General features: G+C 35.9%; 2 protein-coding genes and 1 pseudogene across 28 annotated transcripts; 1 reads left to right on the top strand and 2 right to left on the bottom strand.

Annotated features, from left to right (window-relative positions):
• The first annotated feature begins 396 nt into the window (after positions 1–396).
• LOC147473473 (uncharacterized) lies at positions 397–6555 on the top strand. 27 transcript variants are annotated; one of them, XR_015210436.1, is made up of 7 exons: positions 397–1150; positions 2085–2143; positions 2947–3098; positions 3917–3988; positions 4906–4970; positions 5958–6185; positions 6377–6555. XR_015210436.1 is itself a non-coding variant. In XM_086587393.1 (3 exons), the coding sequence occupies exons 1-3, from the start codon at positions 560–562 to the stop codon at positions 6413–6415; spliced, it is 702 nt and encodes a 233-aa protein (XP_086443519.1). In that variant the 5' UTR covers positions 397–559; the 3' UTR covers positions 6416–6555. The 27 variants fall into 27 exon arrangements, 1 of the variants encoding a protein (XP_086443519.1); XR_015210434.1 differs by having other exon boundaries at positions 4865–4970; XR_015210435.1 differs by lacking the exon at positions 4906–4970 and adding an exon at positions 4070–4111 and having other exon boundaries at positions 5949–6185.
• A 1137-nt stretch (positions 6556–7692) lies between these two features.
• LOC147473472 (pentatricopeptide repeat-containing protein At2g22070 pseudogene) lies at positions 7693–10311 on the bottom strand (annotated as a pseudogene).
• A 377-nt stretch (positions 10312–10688) lies between these two features.
• Positions 10689–13368, bottom strand: LOC147473471 (GDSL esterase/lipase At1g71691-like). The gene is made up of 3 exons (XM_086587396.1): positions 13288–13368; positions 11729–11968; positions 10689–11639 (listed from the first exon to the last, which is right to left on the bottom strand). The coding sequence occupies exons 1-3, from the start codon at positions 13351–13353 to the stop codon at positions 11040–11042; spliced, it is 906 nt and encodes a 301-aa protein (XP_086443522.1). The 5' UTR covers positions 13354–13368; the 3' UTR covers positions 10689–11039.
• Between the last annotated feature and the right edge of the window lie 11668 nt (positions 13369–25036).

Here is a 25036-nt window from a genome sequence, read left to right as displayed (position 1 = left end):
ATCTAACCATTATATATCTAGTAATTTGCAGGATTAGTCTTAAAATCATACCCCATTGTAAACAAAATGCATCTCAGTAACCAACTTAAACCGAGGTAATACCGAAACACTTACTAATAAATAATGGCGAAAATATCCAAGTTCACACTAACTAAGCAGTTTTATGAGTTACCATGGGATTTTGTGAGATGGGGACATAGAATATAGTTTGTTACGAGTCATAAGTAAAAGAATACAAGATAGAAGCAAGTTAAAGAGAGTGCATGATTTAGAAACAGAGAATACAAGATAGAAGCAAGGTGTGGGATGACGAAAGAAGCTGAACAAAAGAGAGATGGGGAGAAAGTGGCGGAATATGCATCCTGCTCAGTTTCAGAGTTTTGGGTTGCCGTGGGATTACCTCATAAGTGTCCTGATTTGTTTAGGGTAGTTAAGCCGAAAGATGATGCTGTTGAGTATTTGGAACTTGTTTCTTGGAATCCTGCTTGGGCTGTGACTGAGTTAGAGAAGAAGGTGAATGGATTGATTGAGTCGAATCCTGCTCACACTTCCTTTTCCAATGAAGTTCCCTGCACACTACAAAAAGCTTTTCAGGTTTGGTTGGAAGATTGAACACTTCCAGAAGCGGTCTTATCGATGGCTCACAGCTGGCTCGAAGGAGTTTGATAAGAGAGCCATTGCTGTCATGCATGAGCTACTTAGTTTTACTCTTGAGAAGAGGCTTGTTACTGATTACCTCACTCACTTCCGTAAAGAACTTGTGATGCCTCAGAAGTTGATGAGAATCTTCTTGAAACATTTTGGGATCTTTTATGTCTCTGAAAGAGATAAGAGACTTAGTGTATACTTAACTGAAGCTTATGATGGTCCTGAGCTTATAGAGAAGTGCCCTTTGGTTCTTTGGAAAGAAAAGGTTCAACGTCTTATTGGTTACAGGGGAAGAAAACAGGATATTGAAACATATAATGAGTTTTCAGATATGGAGGGAGGTGATAATCTGCTTAAGGTAGATGATAAAGGTGAACATGCTTTCTTGGATGGCAGGGGTGAAGACATCATGAGCAATTGGAGGGTATTACTGTCCCAGATGATTCTGAGATGGAGCTCGAGGATGTCCTTACGGCATACAAGGACACTGAAAAATCTTGAGGTTAGAAGTACACTTCACCTGTGTCTAAATCATGTATTGATGAGTTGCAATTGCTTACTAGGTGATATGAAATGGGAACTAAATTTTCGGTTTGAATAGGACCTGAGATAATATATTGAAACTTAGATATCATTCTTAACAGATATTGGATTGTGATTTGCAACAAGCCATCATCTTACACCTTCCTCTTGTATTTTTTATGGGAACATGCATTTTTTTTTCTGGCTGTAAACTAACTTTCACACATTTATTTCATCAGTAACTAAATTTGTCACTAGGCATTTCACTGAGATCATTGAGAAAGTCTTAGGAGGTTCCATACCATATTTTGAGAATCATTATCTGATTTTACTTAAGTTAGTGAATAAGAATGGATAGAAGTAAATGATTTTTATGATTTTGAAGTATGACACTACACACAAATTCCCAACTCTTTATTCTGCAAGCACCTCTCTTGTCTTCAGATCATTGTCGTGCTATCAGTTCACTCTATAGACATCGTCTCATCTTCAGGATCAGAGGGAAAAAAAAATAGGGTTAACTAGGATTAGCAACCCCCCTCCCAAATTGTTCCAAAAATGACACCCACCAACGGCGTCATAGTTTGAAAGTGAAAAATTGAGCTTTCTCTGGCTTATTCCCGCTCTACTATTTGGTGAAAAATTTCAGTTTGTGCCCGCTAGAATTAAGAGGGGCAGCCAAAAATTTCAGTTTGTGCCCGCTTATTTCGAAATTTCAGTAGGATTTGAGAAAGGGAAAACTAGATTAAGGTTAAATCTTTATTTTGTTAAATTCGTGTTCAAAGATTAAAACTTTGAGTTGTTGTGAGTGATGATAGATATTACTTTGCAATATTGGGTTCTGAAAATGTCATGAATACGATATCAATTTCGTCTCACAATTTTCGGTTTCGACTCCTGATTCTTCATTGAAGCTGCTCATTTGGTAGATTTCTCCTCCCGCTCCTTCGGTTGATTTCTTTCTCCTTCTTAGGTAATATCTTATTCTCCTTCAGTCAATTCATTTTGATTTTTATTCTGGTTTTGGTGGATTTATTTTAGGCTTAGGAGTCGTTTGTTTTTCTGAGCCTATGAATGCTGAATGGCTCATCCTCTTAATGCTAAATGCTGATTGCTGAATTCTAAAAAACATGTTTATTTTCTCATTAGAATAACACTCGGCTCTGAAGGTTTGAATATAAATCATTCGGACAATTTTACTCATGCTATCTATTTTAAACACTAATTTGATTTCTTGTTAAACAAAATATATATTATATTTGAGGAGAAGAGATGGATTATCGAAAAAAATAAATAATAAATAAATTTATTTAAAATATGCTTTCACAAATATATTTTAACGGTTTATTTTCATATTTTGTTTATTTTCAATATATATATATATATATGTAATTCTATTTTTAACAAAGTGGATATCATTCACCCAAAAAATGAAAAAAAACCGTGGACGCCAACATCAAATTTTGAAGAACCTATTTTGAAGCCATAAAAGTCAAGATAGGAAAGTAGATGGGTTCTTGAGATTGGGTTCCTAAGAAAGGGCAAGAAGGGGACTTTCTTGTTTCAAGTATTATAATTGACATTGGAAAAATTTTGGTTTTTCTTTGAATCTTAAAAGTATTCTTGAATGCTTAAACTACTTAAAAAAAACAAACAAGTTTTGAGCCTCTGAATGCTTAAAACTTAAGTTTAAGAGGCTCTGAATGCTGAATTCAAAAAAAACAAACAACCCCTTAGTCATCTACGTTGAATTTAAAACTATATTGTTATCTTCAGTTTTGTTCTACGAACGCCTTTTTCAGTTCAGTTTATTGGGTTTTTAATAGCTTAAATTTGCTATTAGTTTTTCCCTTTTGAAATTCTTCTCTTTGATTCTGGCTCTGGCTCTGGCTCGGGTTGATTTGGTTTTGTGCACATCCAATTATCAGGTAATTTTTTCTTATTTTTTTCTTCTTCAATTGTTATTTCCGTGAGACATATTTCATTTCAGGAAGTGGGTGTATTAGTGTATGTCATTGCCAGTTTAAATTGAGTTTTTCTTAAAAGTAGAAAATTTTAATCTTCAATGCATTAAAAAATTTGAATTTTGCAGTTTTTAGGTGTACTGTGTACGTTACAATCATTTTGTATGCTCATAATCATTTTATTGTATGCTCACAATCATTTTGTTTCTGCGTAAAAAAATGTTTGTGTACATGGGTTATGCTTAAATCACCGGCACTAATACTAAGTATAGATGTAGATGAAGCAATATTTACTTGTGTATTTCCATATGGAATGGATTATGTCATTTGACCGACAAGCTAAGTATAGGCTAGGATGTCCTTTACTTTGTCATTACACTGACGTGCTATAAGTATAAAGATTTTTCACAATTTATTGTTTTAATGGCTATGTAGTGATTAATTGAGTCTTAGTTGTTTTAATGAAATTATATGAGGGGATATCATATCTGTACATGTACTACTTATGTGGACTACTCATACTCCGAGGAATGGATTGTTTGTACCCGAGGAGGTTCAAGAGAAAATGGTAAAAAGTGAAATGAAACTTTTGAACTTATTGTCCTTCTAACAAAGAAAAAAAATTTGGCTTCATTCTATTCATATTATTAACATACAACTCCATGAACTTATTGCCCGTTACCCGAGTAGCATTCATAATGACTTGGGAAATGACCCTATCACATAAGTGTTTGATGTTGGCTATTCACTTCTCTGAAAATACTTGTAACAATTTGATGCAGGTGAACCGTTTAAAGTTTGAGGGATTCATCTCTTTTAAAGCTATTTCTGTCACAATCAATAGCTTGGTTCAGGTAATCGTTTACTCTCTTGTGTCAATTCTTTTTTGTATCAATTCTACAGTTTTCAATTCTTCTTTTTATTTTTCCTATCAGTTCTCCGGATTTCTACGTTGAGCTCGGTCATCCAATTAACATGTACTTTACTTACAACGTATTTTGATATTAATTCTTTGATTAGTTAGCAAAGCCATTAGATGCAGAAGGAATTTTGAGTGAAACCAATATATTGACTTAACCTTGAATGACTACAATGGTCTCTCTATATACTAGAGAGTAGAGACTTGATGCGTTAATTACACTATTACTTAGACTTGATGCGTTAATTTCACTGTTACTTATTTTTTTAGAATCATTAACTGAAAGCAGTTAGTATGTTAGAACATTTTAGCTGTAATAACTGATTTCTACTGATACAAAGTTAGAAATGAAGAAGTCCTCTTTGGAATCCCATGTATACTTCAAAGTAGGACCCTGTTTGTTGTTTGTGACCCGGGGAGTTGGTGATACATTTTGATTATGTACTTGTATAGTAACTGACTCACATTTATATTTTAAAATTGTATATTTTAGGCTTTAGGATTTGGATATTTAGCTAGACTTGTGTGTCAGAAGTTAATACACGTGTCGACGTAAGTTAGTTTAATTAGTGCTAAGCTTTTTATTTTTATTGTAATTTTACGCCTGCATGTGATTCCAGTGAATGTAGTTGTTGCCTTGTTGGTTTCCTGTTGATGATAATGCATACTAATTTATTTAATATTCATGTTTATGTATCAAGGCAAGTTTGCCTAGGATAACGTATTACTTGTTGGTTCCATAACTATAATACCTAGTAATTAGTATATAGATTAAAACCAATTAGAAGGTGTTACTAAAAAATCCTTATAGAGGAGGATAATAGAACGACGACGACGATATCGTTTTTGAAGTATTGATTGGGAAGGAATTTCAAGGGCATGTACACTTGGAGAATCTACCATCAAATTCTTACTAGGTAATAGTTATCTTTACTTTAGTTCTTCTTTTGTAGAGTAACACCCACTATATACTTGATTTCTTATATTCTTGGGTATATTTTGTACCATTCTAGAATTATCAATTGGAACATACAAACTTTTGTAGCCTGTGCCATTATCAGTAGGACCTAGGACTTGGGTTATGTTTATCCAGAAGTAGCTTAAGTTCAGGTAGAACCCTGTATTATCATATCTGAAGTTGCAGATCTACACTTCCATTGGGTTTAGTTCTTGCATTGCTTGCTTGTTTCGGTTCATATAGATATAGACTCGATAATTAATTGTTCATCAAAGGCTCTGAGATTAGTTCTAAAGTTCCCTGCCTATACCGTATGGGACCTCAATGACCTTGAAACTCCTGTTAACTTTGAACATTATGGTATAAGTGGTATTGAAGAAAAAATATGACTCTTTCAGGTGGTTTAAACCTGCTGTGGAGTCTTCATATACACTTCCTCTCATTTGAGAAGTTTGTCCCCTCACGGACACTTGATTTGTATATCTCATTGGTATTGATACATACGATAAAACTTGTTCACTATTTTTGAGGTTTGATATCTGTTGGATATGTTAGTTCATCTTCATTCTTATTATATCCATGCAGTATGTAGATGAACTTGAATATTTAGAGTTATTGGTGCTGAATATTCTATGGTTGCTTCAATCTTGTTTAAATTGTTCTTGGTGGATCCTTAAAGTTGAATCATGTAATTTTACAGTCCACTACTAGTGTGGGTACGGTAGTGATTTCGGGTAATTAAGCGGTGGGATTTACTAATTGTTGATCCTTGCTCTTGTATACATAATTCTAGTTGATGTCTTGATGTCTACTTAAGTCTTATTAATCATCGATATATTGAGGTCTTTTGATCATATAGTGTTTTGGTGATTGATAGTATTTTGATTTATTAATTTTGCTGTCAAACTTTTTGATGGTTGGGAATGAAAAAGTGTAGCTTTCATAGGTGGGTAAGAGGGATCGTGTTCGCTTCCATAGATTTTTAGATGGAGCATGTAGTTGCAAGGAGTACTGGTGATTGTTCATCTAATGCTAATGGATTTTCGCAAAGGCTAGACAATAAGGATATCTTAGGAAGAGAGCCCTAGGCCTTGAGCAGACTAACGGGCAGCAGCTCTGTGCCTGACATTAGCTGGCCAATGATCCAGTGTTTCTTACCAACTTTAGCTGGCCAGTAAGCACTATCTCTTCTTTCTTTTATATTTCTCTTCTCCAAGCAAGAGAACTTTTTATTCTGTTTCTTCTTCTATATAATGGACCATCATTTGGTTCTTTTAGGCACCGAAACAAACCTTCATTTGGCTTCTCCTGATATGTGTGTGTCCTATTTTCCGATACTAATGAAATGGTATTCCTTTGTTGCAGAGAAGCAACCCCTTGACCTTGTACAGTATGATCATCTGACCACGGTGGGTGGAAATGAGAGAGACAACAGTGCCCGGTGGGTTATTGCAACCGCATTAGTGTTTCATCATAGTCATTGTGTGGCTTGTAATTTCGGTAATAACTAAATAGTAAATACCTTCTTATCATGTGTCGATTCATCTCCAAATCCATAACAAGGTATTAGATTATCCTCATCTAAAGCTGAAAGGGGCCCTTTCAAGAATGGATATTGCTTGTTCATAAGGGTCCAAACAAGTCCTAGTGTGTGGACATTGTATACTCATTTCTGTGACATCAAATGAATATCTATGGATTCAACCTAGGTGCTGCTAATCTACAGTCATTAATAATCAACCATTGAAACAGAAGGGATCCACCATCTACCAAAAACTAAGGAGACTAAAGTCAAACCCCATCAACTAAAATCCAAAGCGAATTAGATATCAATTAAGAAATTAGCCATAAATCGTAAGTAAAGTAGTAGTATGTAAATATGCATCCACTGTAGCTACAATATACTACTATTTACATAACCTACTTGGTTGCTTCAGTTAAATGCAAAATGCAAAATGCAAGGGAGAAAAAACACTTGCATACAAATATGGAAAGTGAACAACTTGCTGAGACCTTAAGTTTCATAAATAACCTTTCACATAAAAGAGAACACTCTAGAATTCCAAAAAAAAAAATCCAACAAACACATGCTGATTCTGTATTAACCAAACTACTCTCCTACATAGGTATCAGTTGACAAACACATTTCTATCAGTTGACAGTCGATCTCTATGAAGGAATACAAGGTACGGGTACAATAAAATAGGTTCATTGATTTCCAAGGGCCATCGCACAGATAAAGACAATTATGGAAAGTAACTATATTTCAGAATTCATGATAAATATTCTTTCAGCTATTCTGCTTAGTGTTAAGAAGTCAGGTGCCTATATGGACACCACCTTGAAAGAGAGGACGCAATGGACATGAATTGAAAAAATGAACTACAAAGAAAACAAGTGGTGTACCCTCCTCTACTTCTAAATTAGTAAAAGAAGATAATCTCATAATGGTCTATCGTAAATTTGTAACATTCAACTAATTGGGGATAAGAAAATAGAAGTATCTAATCTAATCCCGCCTGTATTTACCATATCCATGTCCATTTTAGGATGGTATTCAAATAAACTGATCGTATCCTCGTATCATAGCTCTAAAGTACAAGGCATAAAACTTATGCATGTGCTCGAAGTTCCATAATTTTAGTCAAAACAAAGTCATGATAAGAATATACAAACATACCTTTGGCTCAGTGCTTTCTCTTCTTTCGTAATTGCAGTGTATAAGTGAAGGTTTCTTCGTATCATCTTGCATAGTTTTGGAATTGTCTATAACAAAACATTCCTTGGTGGAAGAGGTAGCAGATTCACTATTTTTATCTAGTATATTACTACAAATTGTCATTTTGTTAGTGTCTGACGAAAGAGATACATCATTCTGTATGTTGTTTGTGGTTTTCTACGGTACAAGGACCACACTGCCAGTGTAGAACCCCAGTAATAGACTAAAAGACGTCAATCTCCACAAATGTCAGCGGTGATCATTCAGCATAGCATAAAAAATTCCACTTGGCAGTTACATAAAAGAAATGCTGCTATGCAAGCCCACAAAACTGTTCATTGTGAAAATCACCAATAATCCCCACAAGAACATGAGCCATCTTGAAAATGGTGGAATCTGTTTCCATCTCTGATGACAATTTCTCTTTGGGTAACTTTGGACAGGAACTTTGTAAAAGAATGACAGTCTCCACAAATACGGAGGTTCTTCATTTTCTGGATTGAAGTCCCATGAGGGGTGTTTAGTAGACCATAACCAATTGTGAGCTTTTCACTGTGATAGAGGAGGGCATTCTCATGGGTGTTTAGTAGACCATAACCAATTGTGAGCTTTTCACTGTGATAGAGGAGGGCATTCTCTTTTTGCTCCTCCTCCACATCATGAAGAACGAAGTTTGTGTCGGGAACATAGCCTACTTCTCTGAGACGCCCATAGAACTCCTTCAGGATTGTGTAGACCTCTTCTATATGATCTTGTCTTTTATCCCCATTGACAAAAGACAGCAACTTGTTCTTGATCTGGATCCAACTGATTCCTGGTTCCTTGGTCACTCCCCAATCTCTCATCATCTTCCTGACTTCTTCCACTTCCTCCCACATGCCTAGGGAGGCGTAGATATTCGACAACAATACATAATTACCAGTTTTCTGAGGTTCCAACTGGAAGAGCCTTTCAACAACTTTTTGGCCGAGCTCCACGTTTTGATGGATCCTACAACCACCAAGAAGTGCTGCCCAGACCACTGAATCTGGTTCAATTGGCATGTTTTCAATTAATTCCTCAGCTTCATGGAGATGCCCAGCACGGCCCAGAAGGTTCACCATACAAGCATAATGACCCTCCAATGGCACGACTCCGTAATCTTTCATGGAATTGAAATAACTACATCCTTCGTTAACTAACCCAGCATGGCTACAAGCACATAAGATGCCCAAGAAACTGATCTGATTAGGCAGGACCCCATCAGCTTTCATTTTTTCAAAAATATCTACAGCTTCTTTTCCAAACCCATTTTGAGCACAACCGATCAGTATCGTGTTCCATGTCACTATGTCAAATTCATACATCTCGTCAAACACCCAGAATCCATCCTTGCAGCCGCATTTATAGTACATAGCTATGAGTGAGTTACCAACAAAGACATCAGCGTCGAGCCCAAGCTTGAAAATCAGACAATGTATCTGTTTGCCAAGCTTTCTCGCACCCAAGCTTCCACTTGTAACGAGAAGGCCAGTCACAGTTGACGAATTTGGTTTTACACCTGAGGCCATCATGTCAAGAAACAGTTCAAGGGCTATAGATGTCCTTGTCCAGTTTGTGCGTATGCAGATATCATGGCAGTCCAAGAAACAACATCACGTCTGGGCATCTTTTCAAAAATGCTACGAGCATCATCAAGCATGTTATTCTGGGAGATCCCCGAAATCAAAGAATTCCACGATACAGTATCCCTCACTCTCATTGTATTGAAAACCTGCGAAACATTTTCCAAATTCCTACACTTGGCATACATGGAAATCAATCCATTACCCACATATGAGTTGCACTGACAACCAGCTTTAACAGTGAGGGAGTGTAGCTGTCTACCCATCTCAAGAGCACCAATGTTGGCACAAGCAAAGAGAGCACTGGTAAACATAGAGTCGCTTGGCACCATTCCCGATTTATGAAGCTCAGATAGCATCTTCAAAGCCTCTTCGCTCTGCCCACTTTGTGCAAAAGCTGAAATTAAGGCGGCCCAAGAAGCTGAATTTCTTTCAGTTCATTTTGAGAATACCCATTTATCATAGAAGAGTTCCAAGTAAAAGAGTTTCGATGTTGAATGAGCGTAAGTGTTGGAGAAGATAATATGGATGGTGTTGGACATGTTGACAAGGTTTTGTGTATTTTGATAATATTGTATAAAAAAATGGTGAAAATGAAACGTCTACAATTAATTAGCCAAATTTTGTAAATTGTTAATTATATTTGGCAAATTTAGAAATTTTTTATTTTTTTTTATTATTTGTGACAATGTTTAGAATAGTTATGAGATCATATCTACAAAATATTAGTCTAATCCGAAACTTATAAATGCCCTAACGATTTTGAGTTTGTTTACGTGTCAAATATGTCCCTATAACCCCTCCCTTATTTATTAATTCGTTCCATATATTTTGAAGCCAGAGGTTTGTAATGAAAACAGTTTTCTAGCTTTAGCCCCGAACTTAGGCTAATTAGTTTTACTCTCCCAAAAGTTTTATCTATAGGCTTACCCCAAGACCACGGTCAACCTAAGTTTGACTAAACCGTGAGCACCCATGAAAAGACCTCAGTGCCCTTATGTAAAATACTAGTCATTGCATCCACAGAAGGGCACTAAGGTCTTTTTCATTAAAAGAACACAGTCAATTAAGGTTGACCGTGGTCTTGGGGGTAAGCCCTATAGATGAAACTTGTGGGGGGTAAAGCTAATACTAGTTAGCCTAAGTTTTGGAGGGGGTAAAGCTAGAAAACTGTAATGAAAAATAGAGAAAAGAAATAGTTCCACACTTCATAACATTTTTTGGTGAATTTACATACCATTTTGCTACAAGTGAGCCAAGATTTGAAAGGAAACATTTCCTTTCACCAAGCAGAACTGTTAAGCTAAAGTTTTCCAACTCTGAATGCTCGTTATAATGGTGTCAAGAGTGAAAAACAATCAAACCAAGATGTTCAGGCACTTAAATTGATTTATTAAACTATGCAGTGCACACAACAAGCTCTCCCACTACCTAAGAAAGTCTGGATGAAAATCTAAAGATGTATAACAGATCAAACAAGACCTGTTTTGGTTCATATATTTCTACTGGAACACATATAACTGAAGCACAATTCCAGCTTGCGTCCAACAAAACAGCATGACCTATTGGATAGGTAAGTTGGTAGAGATGAAAAATATACAGTTATAAGACAATCCTATACCGACTCTGTATTAGACCAATCATACTGGGAGCTCCTTTAGCATGTGTTCACCTGAAGTAAGTTCATACGACGAACAACTGCTGCTTATTTAGAGTTCTGGTCTGGTTGTTTGACTGGCACTACCATAGCCTTCAAGCTCATAGGATAACACATGTTCATGTGCAGGCCAGACCACACATTGTCTGCTAGAATAGAGTTCACAGCAGCAGTTGGATGAAACTGGTCCCACCAAACATGATTGGAGGCATTATTGCAAGCCAGTTCTGGTGACAGACACATGATCCAACCATTGTATGGACCGAACCCACAGCAAGCATCTGTTGTCACTTCCAATCCTGCATATGAAGTGCATATTACAAGTTGGTGATTAACTAATATTCTTAGTCTTCCTGTACTAGCCAGGAGAAAAATATAGACAATCTCATCACCGTATAGGTCACGATTCCGCATTATATCCATTGAAGCTTCAAACACATCACAGAAAGTAATATTGGCGTTGGGAAGTTCGTGAGCAAGCTCTTCAACCATATATCTCATGGCAAAGTTGAATTCCATTACAATGTCATTTATCTCCTTGACACATTCCCCGTTTTTGCTGCTGTACTGCCACAAGTAGTGAGGAGCACAACCAATAGGAGCAAGCCCCGCTACCACCAATCTCCTGACATTAGCATTGTACAAGTTCTGCATACATAACAAGATCTCTCAACATATGTAACTTCCAGATATATATGCTACGGCAAAAGAAAGGTTGTATCTAAAGGATATGCCACCTTCAGTTCTTGCTTTACTGTTGTCACCAACAGCTGGTTGAAATCCCAAGGAAGGTAGAGTGTTTGCACCCCAGATACATTGCGCAGGTAGTAATGAATATAGTCATTGCTTCCAACTGAAACATAGAAGACCGACTTCGATATAATATCTGTTGCTACGTCCTCTCCTAATTTCATTATGAATTGCTGGAAGGTATCAGAAACTTGCTGAATCTGCTGTGTGAAGGAGATATGTTGTCCCTAAAATATTAATCAAAATTATAAAATACGCTCAGTACACTGCTTCTCTTCACTTAATGAATAAACATCATTCACACTCTGCCGACAGTGAACATATATATGATATAAGACATTGTTCTTGGCAATGTTTTAAAACGTGAAAGCATGGGGCGACGGTGACCAGCCCATGACGCGAGGCCTAAGCCTCCAGTGCATGACATTTTCTTAATTCTAAAAAAAATCCTATTATGTAAGTATAAATTTCTAAGTGAACAAACAAAAATCAATAAAGTGAAGTAAACTTTGTGAATTGTGATACATCATTTTATACAACAATTTATTCATAAACGTACTTGAGATTTATTTAGAGTTTTTTTATCATTAAGAGTTAACAATTATACTTCATTTTGCAAGACAAGAGAGGATACATTGATTTCCATTATCGAAAAAAAGAAAGAGGGGATACATAGATTGATTAAAGGAAGTTTAAAAGTTGAAGTACTTACAAAATCTTTATGATGGGTTTGGTACATAAATACTATTTAAAGTTGATGTCTATTTGCACTAAAATTTCAAAAAAAAAAAAAAAAATTGTGGTATAAATTTTTTGCGATGCTTACGCTCACTATTGAGGGGTACACTTCCAGTGCGTAAATGCCTTTAGGGCATTTTAGGTACGCCACGCCTTGAGGCGTTCGCCTCAAATGCCTTTTAAAACAATGGTTCTTGGTACTGTGTATGAATACTCAATTCAAGATGAATGGCATACTTTGTTATGTAGGAATGGTAGGATAACAATCAATTAGCCAGGTCTACAGGAAACAAAAACTTAGCAGACTAGACTACTAAAAACAAGGTGGAGAACTGCAGTCCGGTCTACTGCTTACTACATTATGCAACGGAACTCCCATACATTCTGCCCTGGTTCTGGTGAATGGTCTACTGCTCATTTGTTACCTTACCTGACTTCAATGAAGCAATTGCTCAAAATCCTCATATCTAGTCTGTCTAACTGAGTTAAATGATATTGTTAAGTAGCATTAGATCTTGCACATTTTTGAAAAAAGCTGAATGCATAAATTTAAGATAGTAAACAATTTGCTCACAAAAAAAATGAAGAACAAGAACAACAATGTCACTCTGATCCTTAATATCAAACGGTTTTAGAAAAGCTCCTCACCGCAATATAACAAAACTAAATTTCTTATCAAGTAGAACAGATATCATTACTTGTCTACTTATAGCAAAATGTTGCCCAGTTCATGCACTGTAGCTCAAACAGTCTTAACATTATAATCCAATTATCGCACATAAATGGAAAATCTAGCAGGTTCAATTACCAGTTCTGATCCACTTGAAAAGATGATGCCAGCACCCGCAGAAGCATAATTCACTCCATGTATCATATCTTCAACGGCTCCACCTTGCCCGAGAAAGGCAGGTACAAAAGGTAATCCAAGGTGCAATGCTAATAACAGTAAAATAAATGATAGCAGTATCAAACATCTGTTAGCCCAAAAACGATATACATTTCTCTTCAAGAACTTAGTTATAACAAAATTGTATGCATTCTTTTAAACCCCTTTATCTTTTTTCTTGCAAAAAAACTAAGAATACTACTCATTTCTGTCTCAAGAAACCCAATTTTTTTTTGTGAAAATGAACAATGCCAAACAAACCTCATTTATTTCTTCTTGCATGCAAACAAATAAGTGAGTAATGGGATTGCTAAATTCACTTCAACTAATTAAGAACTTGCAGAAAACAGAGAAGAAGGTTGAGTTATACCAAGATAATCAACAGGAATTCTTCCGTTACAGAATCTACCAGTTGGTTTATGAGTATCAAAATCTCTTCCGTAAGGCAAGATATCAGCATGAGCAAATGTACCAAGGTAGTTGTTAGTACCGCAATCGACAGAAGAGTCACCAAGAACAAAAAGAGCTGGAACTAGAGAAGAATTTACAGGAGAGGGGATTGTAGAATCATATGTGTTTCTTGTGAAGTTTTGGAGTTGACGTTGAGCATGTAGAGATTTTAGTTGAAGAAAAATAGTGAAGAAGATGCAGAGCAGAAACAGAGTTTGTGGCACCATTGCTAGAAAACTAATAACAGAATAACTAACAAAGTCACAAAACTACACATGTTTTAATGGTGAAGCAGGGTAGTTAGTTTGTTAGTTGAAGGGTGTGAATTGTGAGGCATGCTGGTATGGTAAATACGTAAATTTCAAGGTGGTCATCTGCATGGAATTTTTTCCATGGCCAATATACTGGTGAGGCCTGATGCACGTAATTCTAATGCATAGTCAACTAAAAATCTCGATCAATGATCAAAACTTAGCTGAGAACAGTTTGTACTCACGTCCAGCTCATATGATTTAACTTTCAGTTGAGGACATGTTATTTGAAACACGTACACTACACAACAGTATATAGACCCCTGCATATCTTAACACTACACTTTACCGAAAACAACATAGAGTTGTAGGTGATTGATCAAGGATCTCTCTACTACCACTAAAACCTAAACTATGAATTATGAATAGGGTAAATTTCTGATTCGGCCATGATAATAATGTCAATGTATTTCTAATTCGGGCACAAAATGTAACTCAGCGCATTTTGTCAGCAACTAGTGGGTAATGTCAGCAATTTTTTGCATTGAGTTGTTGACAATGGCCGAATTAAGAACAAAATGACATTATCATGACCGAATCAGGACCCTTATCAACATCCAGGAACAAGAGGATTTAATTCAGTGTTCTAAAAAACGCTAGGCGGTAGTCGGGCAGTGGGAGAGCGCCTAGGCCTTCTAGGCAGTGCCTAGATGGGTTAGGCACTAGGCGGGTTTTTTTCCTAATATATATAGTAATATACACATATACTACAAGAAATGAAGAAAATCATTTACCATAACTCAAAAAATAAACACAAACAAATATACTTATTACAAAAATGCGTAATAGTTGAGGAATATTGATTTCATATAAAAACATACTTTTTGTTATAGTGGCATATAATTTACATTAGACTTAAGTCTTTTAAACTCATTCAAATCTTAAGCCTACACGGGCCTTTATTTTTCGACATTTAATCATTCAAAAAAAAAAACTTGACTGGACTGCCTAGACCCGCCTAGCCCGCCTAATCGGTCCACCTAGACCCCGCCTAGTTGGTCCATTGATTTTTTGAACGACTAGGGCCTAGGCGAGTCAGTTGGGCACCGCCTAGCGCCTAGAGACTAGGGGTGGAAATTTAGCCCTAACGACCCTAACCCGGCCCTGACCGACCCGACCCTAAGCCCTATAAAGCCCTCACAACTAAAGTCCTCACAGAGTTTAGCCCCGGCCCTAATGCCTTCTAGGGCAGGGCTAGGGCTAAGATTCTAAAACATAGGCCCTAATTCTAACTAAGCCTAACCAAGCCCTAACCGCCCCCTGCTTTCACACTTTCACTATAAATACACATACCATAATTGTCCAACTCGTGTTAAATATTTTCAATTAAAATAACATTGTCTTTGTAATTTATCACTTACACCCAAAGGGTACTTCTAATAACTTGTCTTATATAACAAAAACTTGTCAAATTAATGTACCATGAAGAACAATGAGCACTAGCCTAATAAAAAATAAGACTTTATTCCTTTGATCATCAAGTCAAAGTCCATAACTTATTATTCTCAATTTCTTTTCTCACTTATTTCTTATAAATTATATTTTTATTCACATCCAAGCCAAGTCTAAAACTAAAGATTTCCTTCCACACCATTAAAGCAAAAATACTGAGCGCAGACATTTGTAACATATTTAAACCAAAAACAACCTTTGTTAGAAAAATGACATTTGTAATCTCAAACCTTTCTCCATCACTTGTTCAAAAGCCAATATTTTTATTTCCATATTCAAAGCTTGAATCACTTTTAAATATTTTATTCACAATCTTTTTCTCTTTCCCTCTATATCCTCTTCTAATTTTCTCAAACGCTCTTTTTCCTGCTCTCTTAAATACAAACCCCCAGACAAAAAGATTAATCTTAAGACCTTGGTCCACAACCCCCTACGCACATAGAATACAACCCTTCATAGCTTTCTGTTAGAAATAACTTTGGTATAAGGATTGTTGTACTTATTGTAAGAGTGGAAAAACTGACATGGGCTGATCACGTTGATTTAAAAGTAATTTGACGTGCATTTTTTCAGTAATACACTGGAGATAAGAAATTTGGAACTGATTTTACCTAAAAACTTCAAATACTGGTACATACGAATGTAGGAGATGGCCCTAAACAAAAAACTTTCTCTTATGAATAGGATTGATTTAAGGGCTGGTGTACTTCTTAGGATGTGTATTTGGACATATTTTCAAATCATGTAGTATGAGTGGAAAATATTGACTTGCTCATATGTGTTTATCTCTTAGATCTAAAAGAATTTATGTTCTGTAAATTTTTGAAACTTCTTAAACTCATCCTATGTTTGGAAATTAAGGATGAATTAATGCTGGAGTATAACTATGTCTATTTCTTATAATAGGCATTGTTGACTAGGGAGCGTGCTAGAGCTGAATTTCAGGATTGGGAAAAGAAAGAAGAGGAGGTTTGTAATACAACTTGACGTTGTCTCACTTTTATTCTATGCTAGAGACCTGCTTGGTTTTGCGTATTGGCATGTTACATCAACCCTGTCAAAGAGTCTTTGATTTCCAGTGACTGCAAGTCTGCAACACTTTATGCTTCTTCTTTTATTTATTTATATGATACACAGACTATATAGCTCCAACATTTGATGTGTGCCCTTCTGTCCTTACCAATTTTGGAACAAGAAGTCAATGTTTGTTTTGAGTTCGCGTTTATTGGTTGCTTGCATGTTACAACTAACAGTAATAATTGTAGGCCAAAATATCACAGTCCAACTGATAACTGACATGTCACTTGCGAAATTTCTCTGAGAATTGTTGAAATCCCTTCTTACACCTTGGGTTGCATTTCATGTCATTGCACAACTGATCATTGTACCATATCTGCACTAAGTTTATGCAAGATCACCGATAGAACTTGCCAGTGCACTGCTTCATGTGCTTTTCCCACTGCAGGACATCTTTTTCCATCTTTTTTATTCTAGGTAACTTAAAAGTCCCCTTAAGAACATGTGCTAGCCTACACCTCATCCCGGACATATATAAATGTGCTAAACTCTATAAGTAATGTGCTAAACTCTATAAGTAGTCACTTATTAGTCCTTTGAGTGCTTTCTTTTGAATGGAAACGGCTTTCTTTGATGCTTCAATAGGTATCTCTACTTTACATCCTCCCTGCAGTCAATAGGTATACAGCTACAGAACATCCTGCAATAGGTATACTTTCAATAGGGTACCATTAGACTGAAACCCTGCAGTCAATAGGTATGTCCTTCAGAACATCCTCCCGATACTTTACAGTGGTGAAACTGATATACAGCTGTTTATGAGTACTCTACTACATTCCACAAGTAGTATCTCGACTTTCCTCGCAGTTTTCAGTAATACAGGTATCATGCCCATGTGGAGTTCAATCAGGCAAACAAAAGTACCCAATTATATGCCGCATGCCAGCACATATCTATTTAAGTTTACCATTTTTCAATTTTCATCGCAAGGGAATGTTACCTATAGTAATTCTCTAGAATATATGGTAAGTGTGTTAAGTGTATCATGTATGTTAAGTGTGTGTGCTATTTGTACTTATGTAGGTACCCATGTAGGTAACATCGTGCTATATATATCAGTGGCAATGTATCAGGCTATCTGCTGTACCAGCGAATTTCAAATTCAGAGTAGCAGACTAATCGTGAAAAATATCAGGGGGTTAATGTATCAGGGGGTGAATTTTGCAGTTGTTGGTGCTACAGCACTTGGTTATGAATTTTTTGAAGAGAAAAATATTAGTATTGTTACGAACTACTCACTAGGAATACAACTTGGATGGTTCAAACAACTTTTACTTTACTTTTGCCCATCAAAGTCCAGTAAGTATATTAATCAATGAAGTGGGTGACTTCTCTTGCTCTTTCCCTACAACAAAATTGCATTTGCTCTGTGCTCAGTCTCTGTGTTTGTACTAGGATATGCTGAAATATTTTGAAACTAACCTTCATATTTTAGCACATTTTTTTCTTGATAACAACTTTTTTCCATTATGGAGAGGTTACAACTTTTGCCATGATGGAGAAGGGCTAATAGCTGCATATTACGGGCCTCTCTTTTGTAATTTATTATAAACTTATTATACTAAATATTAAAAACTGAGGTTTTAGAGTGCTGCTTAAATAAACTAGAAATTTTAATAACAAAATCACTATGTTCCCAGCTAATTCCAGCTCTGAACTAGAAATTCTACTACCAAAACCACTATGCTTCCAGATTATTCCAGTTCCTTTGCTCCTTAAATTCTGCATTAGCTCCCTCCTGTCTCCAAGGACTAAATCATTCTCCAGCTTGAGTTTCCTCAGAAGAGGCCTCCTACATTATATATCATTCCTTTTGGTATTAAAGAGCAATATCTTATCTAAAAACGATTGTAAAACGGAGTTATTTTAGATAATTATCTATGAATCCATTTAGAAATCTATCAATAAAATCGATTGTTGTGTCAAGGAAAAGAAACTTTAGTCCGAATAAAATCTCAATCCTCCAGCCCAAACATATACCATATACCATGGGACAGGGTAGTGTACATAATAATTGCTCATATAATGATCCTTAAGCAGAATTTTCTTAAAATACCACGTGTGCACCGGCTACTTTTGAAAAACCGGTGCGAAGCTCGGTTTGCATACTAGTAGATAAATTAAGCACAATCAATGCCCTCATATTAAGTTATTTTGATAAAACATTTACAGAATCTTTTGGAGGGAGAACACATTCTTCTCCCTCCACCACATTCATAACCCCATTACAATGCAAGACAATCAGAAAATAAACATCCAGCGGTGATATGGTAAGTTGATCTTCCCTGGACATCAGCACGCAAAAAGCTTTGGCGTTTGGAATTCACAGCCCTTTCGATCCGAAACTTCACACAATGAACACAGGCACGAGAGTCTACATTGTCCTCCCAAACCACGCACAGCGTTTTGTTTCCAATTGCAACAATATGTCCATAGCGTAGTTCACGAAGAGGTAACTCACTAGTAGACTTGATGCCCAATCCTTTCACAGGCTTCTCAAACCATATCTCATTGGTTAAATCGTAAGCCATCACAGAACCTAAGGAATACATGAAGAGAATATCATCTAAAACGGTACCTCCAAAAGACCAGTGAAATGCATCGGACAGAGGTGTTGTTACTTGCTCCCACACCTTAGTTTTCACATCAAATGAGAATACACTCATTACCGAGTACATGCACACATATATCTTGTCCCCAACAACTACAACTGAAATGCAGCAATAACCATAAGATGATTCACACACCTTCTTAGGAGGATCAGGCAGAGGAGACCATAGATTCAAATCTGGGTCGAAAACCTCAGCCCATGGTTTCGGAGAGCTTACACTTGATCCAAATACATACATTTTGCCATGTGTGGAAACTAGTGTAGGTTTAGTCCTCTCGCCAAGGGTATGGGAGTTTAGCTTTCGGCATATAAAAGGGTCGTCTCCACCGCTTCTTTTCCTAGTCTCGAAGGTAACCACATTGGTAGACCCTTCCATTTCGTCACAGAACATCATATAAATAGTCGAGCCCAAGGCTACCGAACAACTACCTTCACCAACAACTGAATAAGCAATTGTGAAAGTTGGATCGAGAGTGGTGATCTCCTTGTTGTTTGTGAATTCTCCAGGGTTTATAACGTACCAGACAACACCTGCTTCAGCAAAGAAAGAGATGTACAAGCTTTTCTCCTGATTATCGGGTTTTGGGTAGGTTGAATATCCAAACAATGAACACCGTAATGGGTGCACCATCCTTTTCCTCTTCTTCCCTGTTAAACCATTTTTGCAGCAACTGTTACAATTGTTTTTCCCTATCTTCATTCTGTTAAGTGTTTTAAGGTGAGAAAGGGGGGTAGGTTACAAAAAAAGAAAGATAATTGGGGTGTTACGGACTTCCAATATAATCGACGGATTTTACTCTGTTTGTATTGTTTGTAAAGCCACGGGCAAAGAGATATATATAGGGAGACACGGAGTGGAGTTCCTTTTCTCGTCCACTTCCACTTCCACTTCCAATCTCACTTCTTTACGCGTTTACCTTTTACTTAATTACATCGAAATTCGATTTTACCCTTGTTATATTCGGAATTTCGGATAATTTCGGATATTTCGACTCTATATTTAAAATTCCGTTTTTTTTAGAAAACCGAAATTTCAAACGGAATTCCGGAATTTCGTTCGGAATCACGAACTATGTATAATACATGTGCTTATGTCATTTATGTAACACTAACCATCTAACGAAATTTTGAACTAAGTAGTTATTTATACTAGCCATTTGGCCCGGCCTATGGCCGGACTTGCTGCATAGATAGCTAATTACTCAAAAACCTAAAGTCCACTTGAATAAATAATATATGTATATTGATAGCTAATGATTCATTGCATATTTTGTTTGAAGGGTTTATGTTTTTCTAATATTTTTTGAAGGGGATTGCAAGCTCTCAAACCTTGATCTAGTAAGTGTAAATCGTACATATATCTTTTCTGGCTGATACATCAGCAGTAGCGAAAGACAAATCGATGTCAATTTCAAATCTAGATGAGAGTCATACCTTAGCTTTCTCACCGCTTGACGAAGCATTTGGACAAACTAACTTGGCGATTATATTGTAGCATCAATCCCATGAATGCATTTGATCTCACTCACCAAATACTCCACTATGACATTGTCAAAGTCCTCCCCACCCAAGAAAGGATCGTGTTTTCCTACAATGTTGGATGACCGATCGATAGCCAAAAGAGTCGATTTCTTGAGAGGTCAATCTTCGTGAACACATTTTATAGTCCGTTTGATATGCAAACAAATTGGATTTCCAAATCCCAATTGATGTATGGATGAGTTATGCCGCCAAGTTTTGTGAGTGTAAATCGGATATCAATCTTAGAACTATGTCGAACCACTACTTGTATCTAAAATTGACTTCTTCCAAGGTCCACTCAACAGAAGATCATTTAGAGGATCATTTAGAGGATCAACGGAGTAGGGAATAACACACAAAGAACTATTCAAGGGAAACTGAGCAAGTGGGCATATAAGTGATATGCCACAGATTGCTCTTAAAAAACAAATGGCTAACGACATTTCAATTATGTAATGCGGATACTCCTACATACTAATGCATCATAATAGTTATAAATAAGAATCGAGATCCTATTTTAATCATTAAACAAACTAAACAGAAGTTAATACACAATTGTTTGTGTTGTGACGACAATCAATGATTTAATGACATTTATTTACATTCGGAGTTCTATACATAGAAATAATGAAAATTAGTAAACTCGTAATGACTCTTTAGTTACCTAGATGTATATACAATTTTACAATTTATAAAGATATATTTGAGAGCAGAATCCCAAGTCTCAACACACATTTTACAATGAAACATTCAATACAAAAGCAGTGTAATCTCCTATATTGTGACTATGTCTTTGTAACTGTCCCATACCTGTAGCACAATTACTATGAATTAGTTGGATTACAAAGTAAGGTAACCATGATTATTTACTGACACATCTACAAAAGTGTGCATGTTAGTGTGATTATCAACTCTATATCCAATCACAACATTACAAATCAAGTCACAGTAATTCCTATTCCATTCCATAGCTCAATGTATTAGAAAACCTTAATCTTTGTTTCATCACAGATGTGGGCGTTAGTTCAATATCTAAATTTCTCTACAAAGTTCTTGTGGATCAAGTCCATAAAGAGTTAATTATTTAATTAGGATTATTTAATTGAATAAAGTCGGAGGTCCTTAATGCCAGAAGTGAATTGTTATTAACACTTCAGCTAAAAATGTTTCATGTACAGGTTTGTGCCTCTATACTATTATTATATTGGTGATTGTCAATGCACCCTTCGGCAAATAACTATTTGGCACAAACTATACAATCCAATTCCAACATTACCATTGGCACTACCTTAACTTACCAAATGAATGAAGATGCAATATATTCATCCCCTAGTTTAATGGGTCATATAGAGTATTTTTTATTTTTTATTTTTTTTCAATAAACATTTTTTTTTATGAAGTTTACTTCCTTTCATCAACTCTAGTTTGAAAGGACCTGACTATGTTATTAATTAAATATCCAAATGCAACTCCCTTTGAGAACTCAAACAAATCCAAGTATCTATAATGAAATCAAACACCCTTGAAAATTTAAATACATTGATAGTTGTTGCTATATATGTTAACATATATGTTCTAGGATATGTTACATTGTGTGATTGTGAATTCGGTTAAAAATGTGCATCATACCCAATCCAACTTGGCAGAGTTGCAGACTCTTTTGGACGAAATCAATCAAAAGTTTCTTTGCCCTTCCGACATTTTATTTGTCCAAGTCATTCTAGCCTCTAAGCACCTTAAACCCTTCAAGTCTTCAACATTCAAACATTAGCAATGTGCAAGGTGGTTTGAGGACCACGGGTGCAATGTGGTTTCATTTGAGACTATGAGACATACCAAATAAAATAAAAGAAATGAGGGTTTTTTTTTTTTTTTTTTTTTTTTTTTTTTTTTTTTTAAATTTTTTTTGTTATTTTAAATTACTCTTTTGACAAAGGAATGCTAACAAAAATTATTATTATATTTGGTGATTGTCAATGCACCCTTCGTCAAATAACTATTTGGCACAAACTATACAATCTAATTCCAACATTACCATTGGCACTACCTTAACTTACCAAATGAATGCAGATGCAACATATTCATCCCCTAGTTTAATGGGTCATATAGAGTATTTTTTATTTTTATTTTTTTTCCGATAAACATTTTTTTTTTATGAAGTTGACTTCCTTTCATCAACTCTAGTTTGAAAGGACCTAACTATGTTATAAATTAAATATCCAAATGCAACTCCCTTTGAGAACTCAAACAAATCAAAGTATCTATAATGAAATCAAACACCCTTAACAAACTTGCTATCCTCACCAAACTCATCCACAATTTCACTCTCACCTCCACCACAATATAATGGACTATTCCCAAAACTTGTATGATCAAAATCCCTAACCAGATATTGTTCTCTATAACTCCATGGCGGCTGGTTTTGCAAAAACCAACAGCCCAACACACGTAACTCTTCATTAGAATTCTCCACTTGGGACTGTATCATTATGACTACTTATTCCCATCTCTTCAAAGTAAGGCATGTTCAACCAAATCAGTTTGTTTTCATATTTAAATTTGCTTGGATTTAAATATGAAAACCAAAAACGACCACAGTTCCACATGATTTTTCATTATTCTTCCTGTTATTATTATTTTTATTAGTGAAGCCATCTCTTTCACATAATCATCATTAATCTTGACAACCAAGAAAACACAATCATGATGGCTAATGTTGCTCCCAACTTTAAGGTCAATTAGACCCAGATATGACACAATATGATATCCCATTTGGTTATAAATTAAAGTAGATATATGATAACCTGCTTTTTCATTAGAATCATTTCGCACTTGCCATTGGGCAAACGAAATATTTGACAGCCAAAATTAGTTCGATCAAAGATAACCACGCTGTTTGTTGTTTAGCAGCTGCATGTGCATCTTGCTATCCCAATGTTGTTCGAAAAGCGTCCATTGGCCCCTCCGGCCGCATAGGCCAGTTCGATGATGCAATGCTTGCAATAAAGAAAAGATGCCATAGTAAGCAAGAAAGAATGAGAGTTGTCCTCATTTTTTTGTTTGTGAGAATATTGAAGAGGCTCTCTATAGGTTGTCTTCTTAAATAGTTATATCCTTCCTCGAGTTGGAACACGTGCATTAAATGTGCTAGAAGGCAAAGTACTTGTTGTAGAATAATTTCTTTTTGGTCTTTTTTAGTTGATGAAGTTGGAGGTTCCAACCCGTTATAATGAGTTCTTGTCTTCCATGTAATTGAATGTTTTGTTAGTTCTTTTCTCTTATCAACACCCGGACACATCGAGAGAAAAGGAGAAAAGATGAGATCCCATAAATCCATAAAGCCCGATTGAGCGGACATGCAATCTATATGGTTGTCAAAGAAGAAAATGAAAGATTTTTGTAACTACCATCAAAAGCAGAGGAAAGATAGACTGAAACTAACATAATAATATCTCTCTTCATTCTTATCAAAACAATATAGTAATACAATTCTTTTATTGTTTATCACAATGTAGTAAGATTATTCCCTTAATTAAGGTAGTCACAGAGATTAATTGAGAGGAAGAGGAAGTATCACTGATCATTAGTCATGATTTCTCTTGTAGAAGAAATCCACAGGAGTCACATATGAGGAAATAAATATAATTGAATTAAGAAATTGAGGAAAACAAAAGCTAGGGGAATCACTGTCTGGGTCTCTTCAAGAAAAAAAAAAACGATCAATTTGACTTGGAGTAATAGAACGTTTAGGCGTATAGAGTTGGAGCGAGCAGTTCAATTCGAACTTTGAAGGCACGGGAATCATTGCAACGGTTCAGAAGGCTAGATGGTTTTTTTCCTTTTTCTTTTAGAGAGTTTGGGGTTTTCGGGGTGGATGGCGAACAATTGAAAAACCAAAGAAAAACAATTAAAACACCGTGGATCAACATTAAGATTAAGTATATTTTCAACATGCTACAACACATCCACATTTTACTTCAGGGCTCAATAACAAACAAAGGCTGCAAAGAAAAGAAAAAGAGAACTTCCAAGTTCAGGCAATGGGTACGGTGAAGCAAAATGAGCATAAAATTATTTGTACACCGAAATTGTTCAATGACCAATTTAAATTCAAACAATATTGTAATGGTTGTTTAACTCCACACACACACACACACACAGAGAGAGAGAGAGAGTAATCGTGGTCAATGCTAATCGGCTTTCCATCCTTCAGAGTACCCTCAACTACAGTTCTCGACCGATCAACCTG

The sequence above is a fragment of the Coptis chinensis genome, unplaced genomic scaffold (genome assembly GCF_015680905.1).
Source record: "Coptis chinensis isolate HL-2020 unplaced genomic scaffold, ASM1568090v1 utg2528_pilon_pilon, whole genome shotgun sequence".
In the NCBI taxonomy this organism is placed as follows: domain Eukaryota; kingdom Viridiplantae; phylum Streptophyta; class Magnoliopsida; order Ranunculales; family Ranunculaceae; genus Coptis; species Coptis chinensis.
Note: the sequence above shows the minus strand (reverse complement) of the source record. Positions and strands in the feature narration are given on the sequence as shown.

What these genes read in the sequence shown, in the direction of transcription:
- LOC147473473 (XM_086587393.1), top strand. Translation starts at nt 560, where the DNA reads ATGAAGTTCCCTGCACACTACAAAAAGCTTTTCAGGTTTGGTTGGAAG. An exon ending in GGACACTGAAAAATCTTGAG is followed by an intron (nt 1,151 to 3,916) that starts GTTAGAAGTACA and finishes AATTTGATGCAG; the next exon opens with GTGAACCGTTTAAAGTTTGA. An exon ending in CAATCAATAGCTTGGTTCAG is followed by an intron (nt 3,989 to 6,376) that starts GTAATCGTTTAC and finishes CCTTTGTTGCAG; the next exon opens with AGAAGCAACCCCTTGACCTT.
- LOC147473471 (XM_086587396.1), bottom strand. Translation starts at nt 13,353, where the DNA reads ATGATACATGGAGTGAATTATGCTTCTGCGGGTGCTGGCATCATCTTT. An exon ending in TTTCAAGTGGATCAGAACTG is followed by an intron (nt 11,969 to 13,287) that starts GTAATTGAACCT and finishes TTAATATTTTAG; the next exon opens with GGACAACATATCTCCTTCAC. An exon ending in CAGTAAAGCAAGAACTGAAG is followed by an intron (nt 11,640 to 11,728) that starts GTGGCATATCCT and finishes TTATGTATGCAG; the next exon opens with AACTTGTACAATGCTAATGT.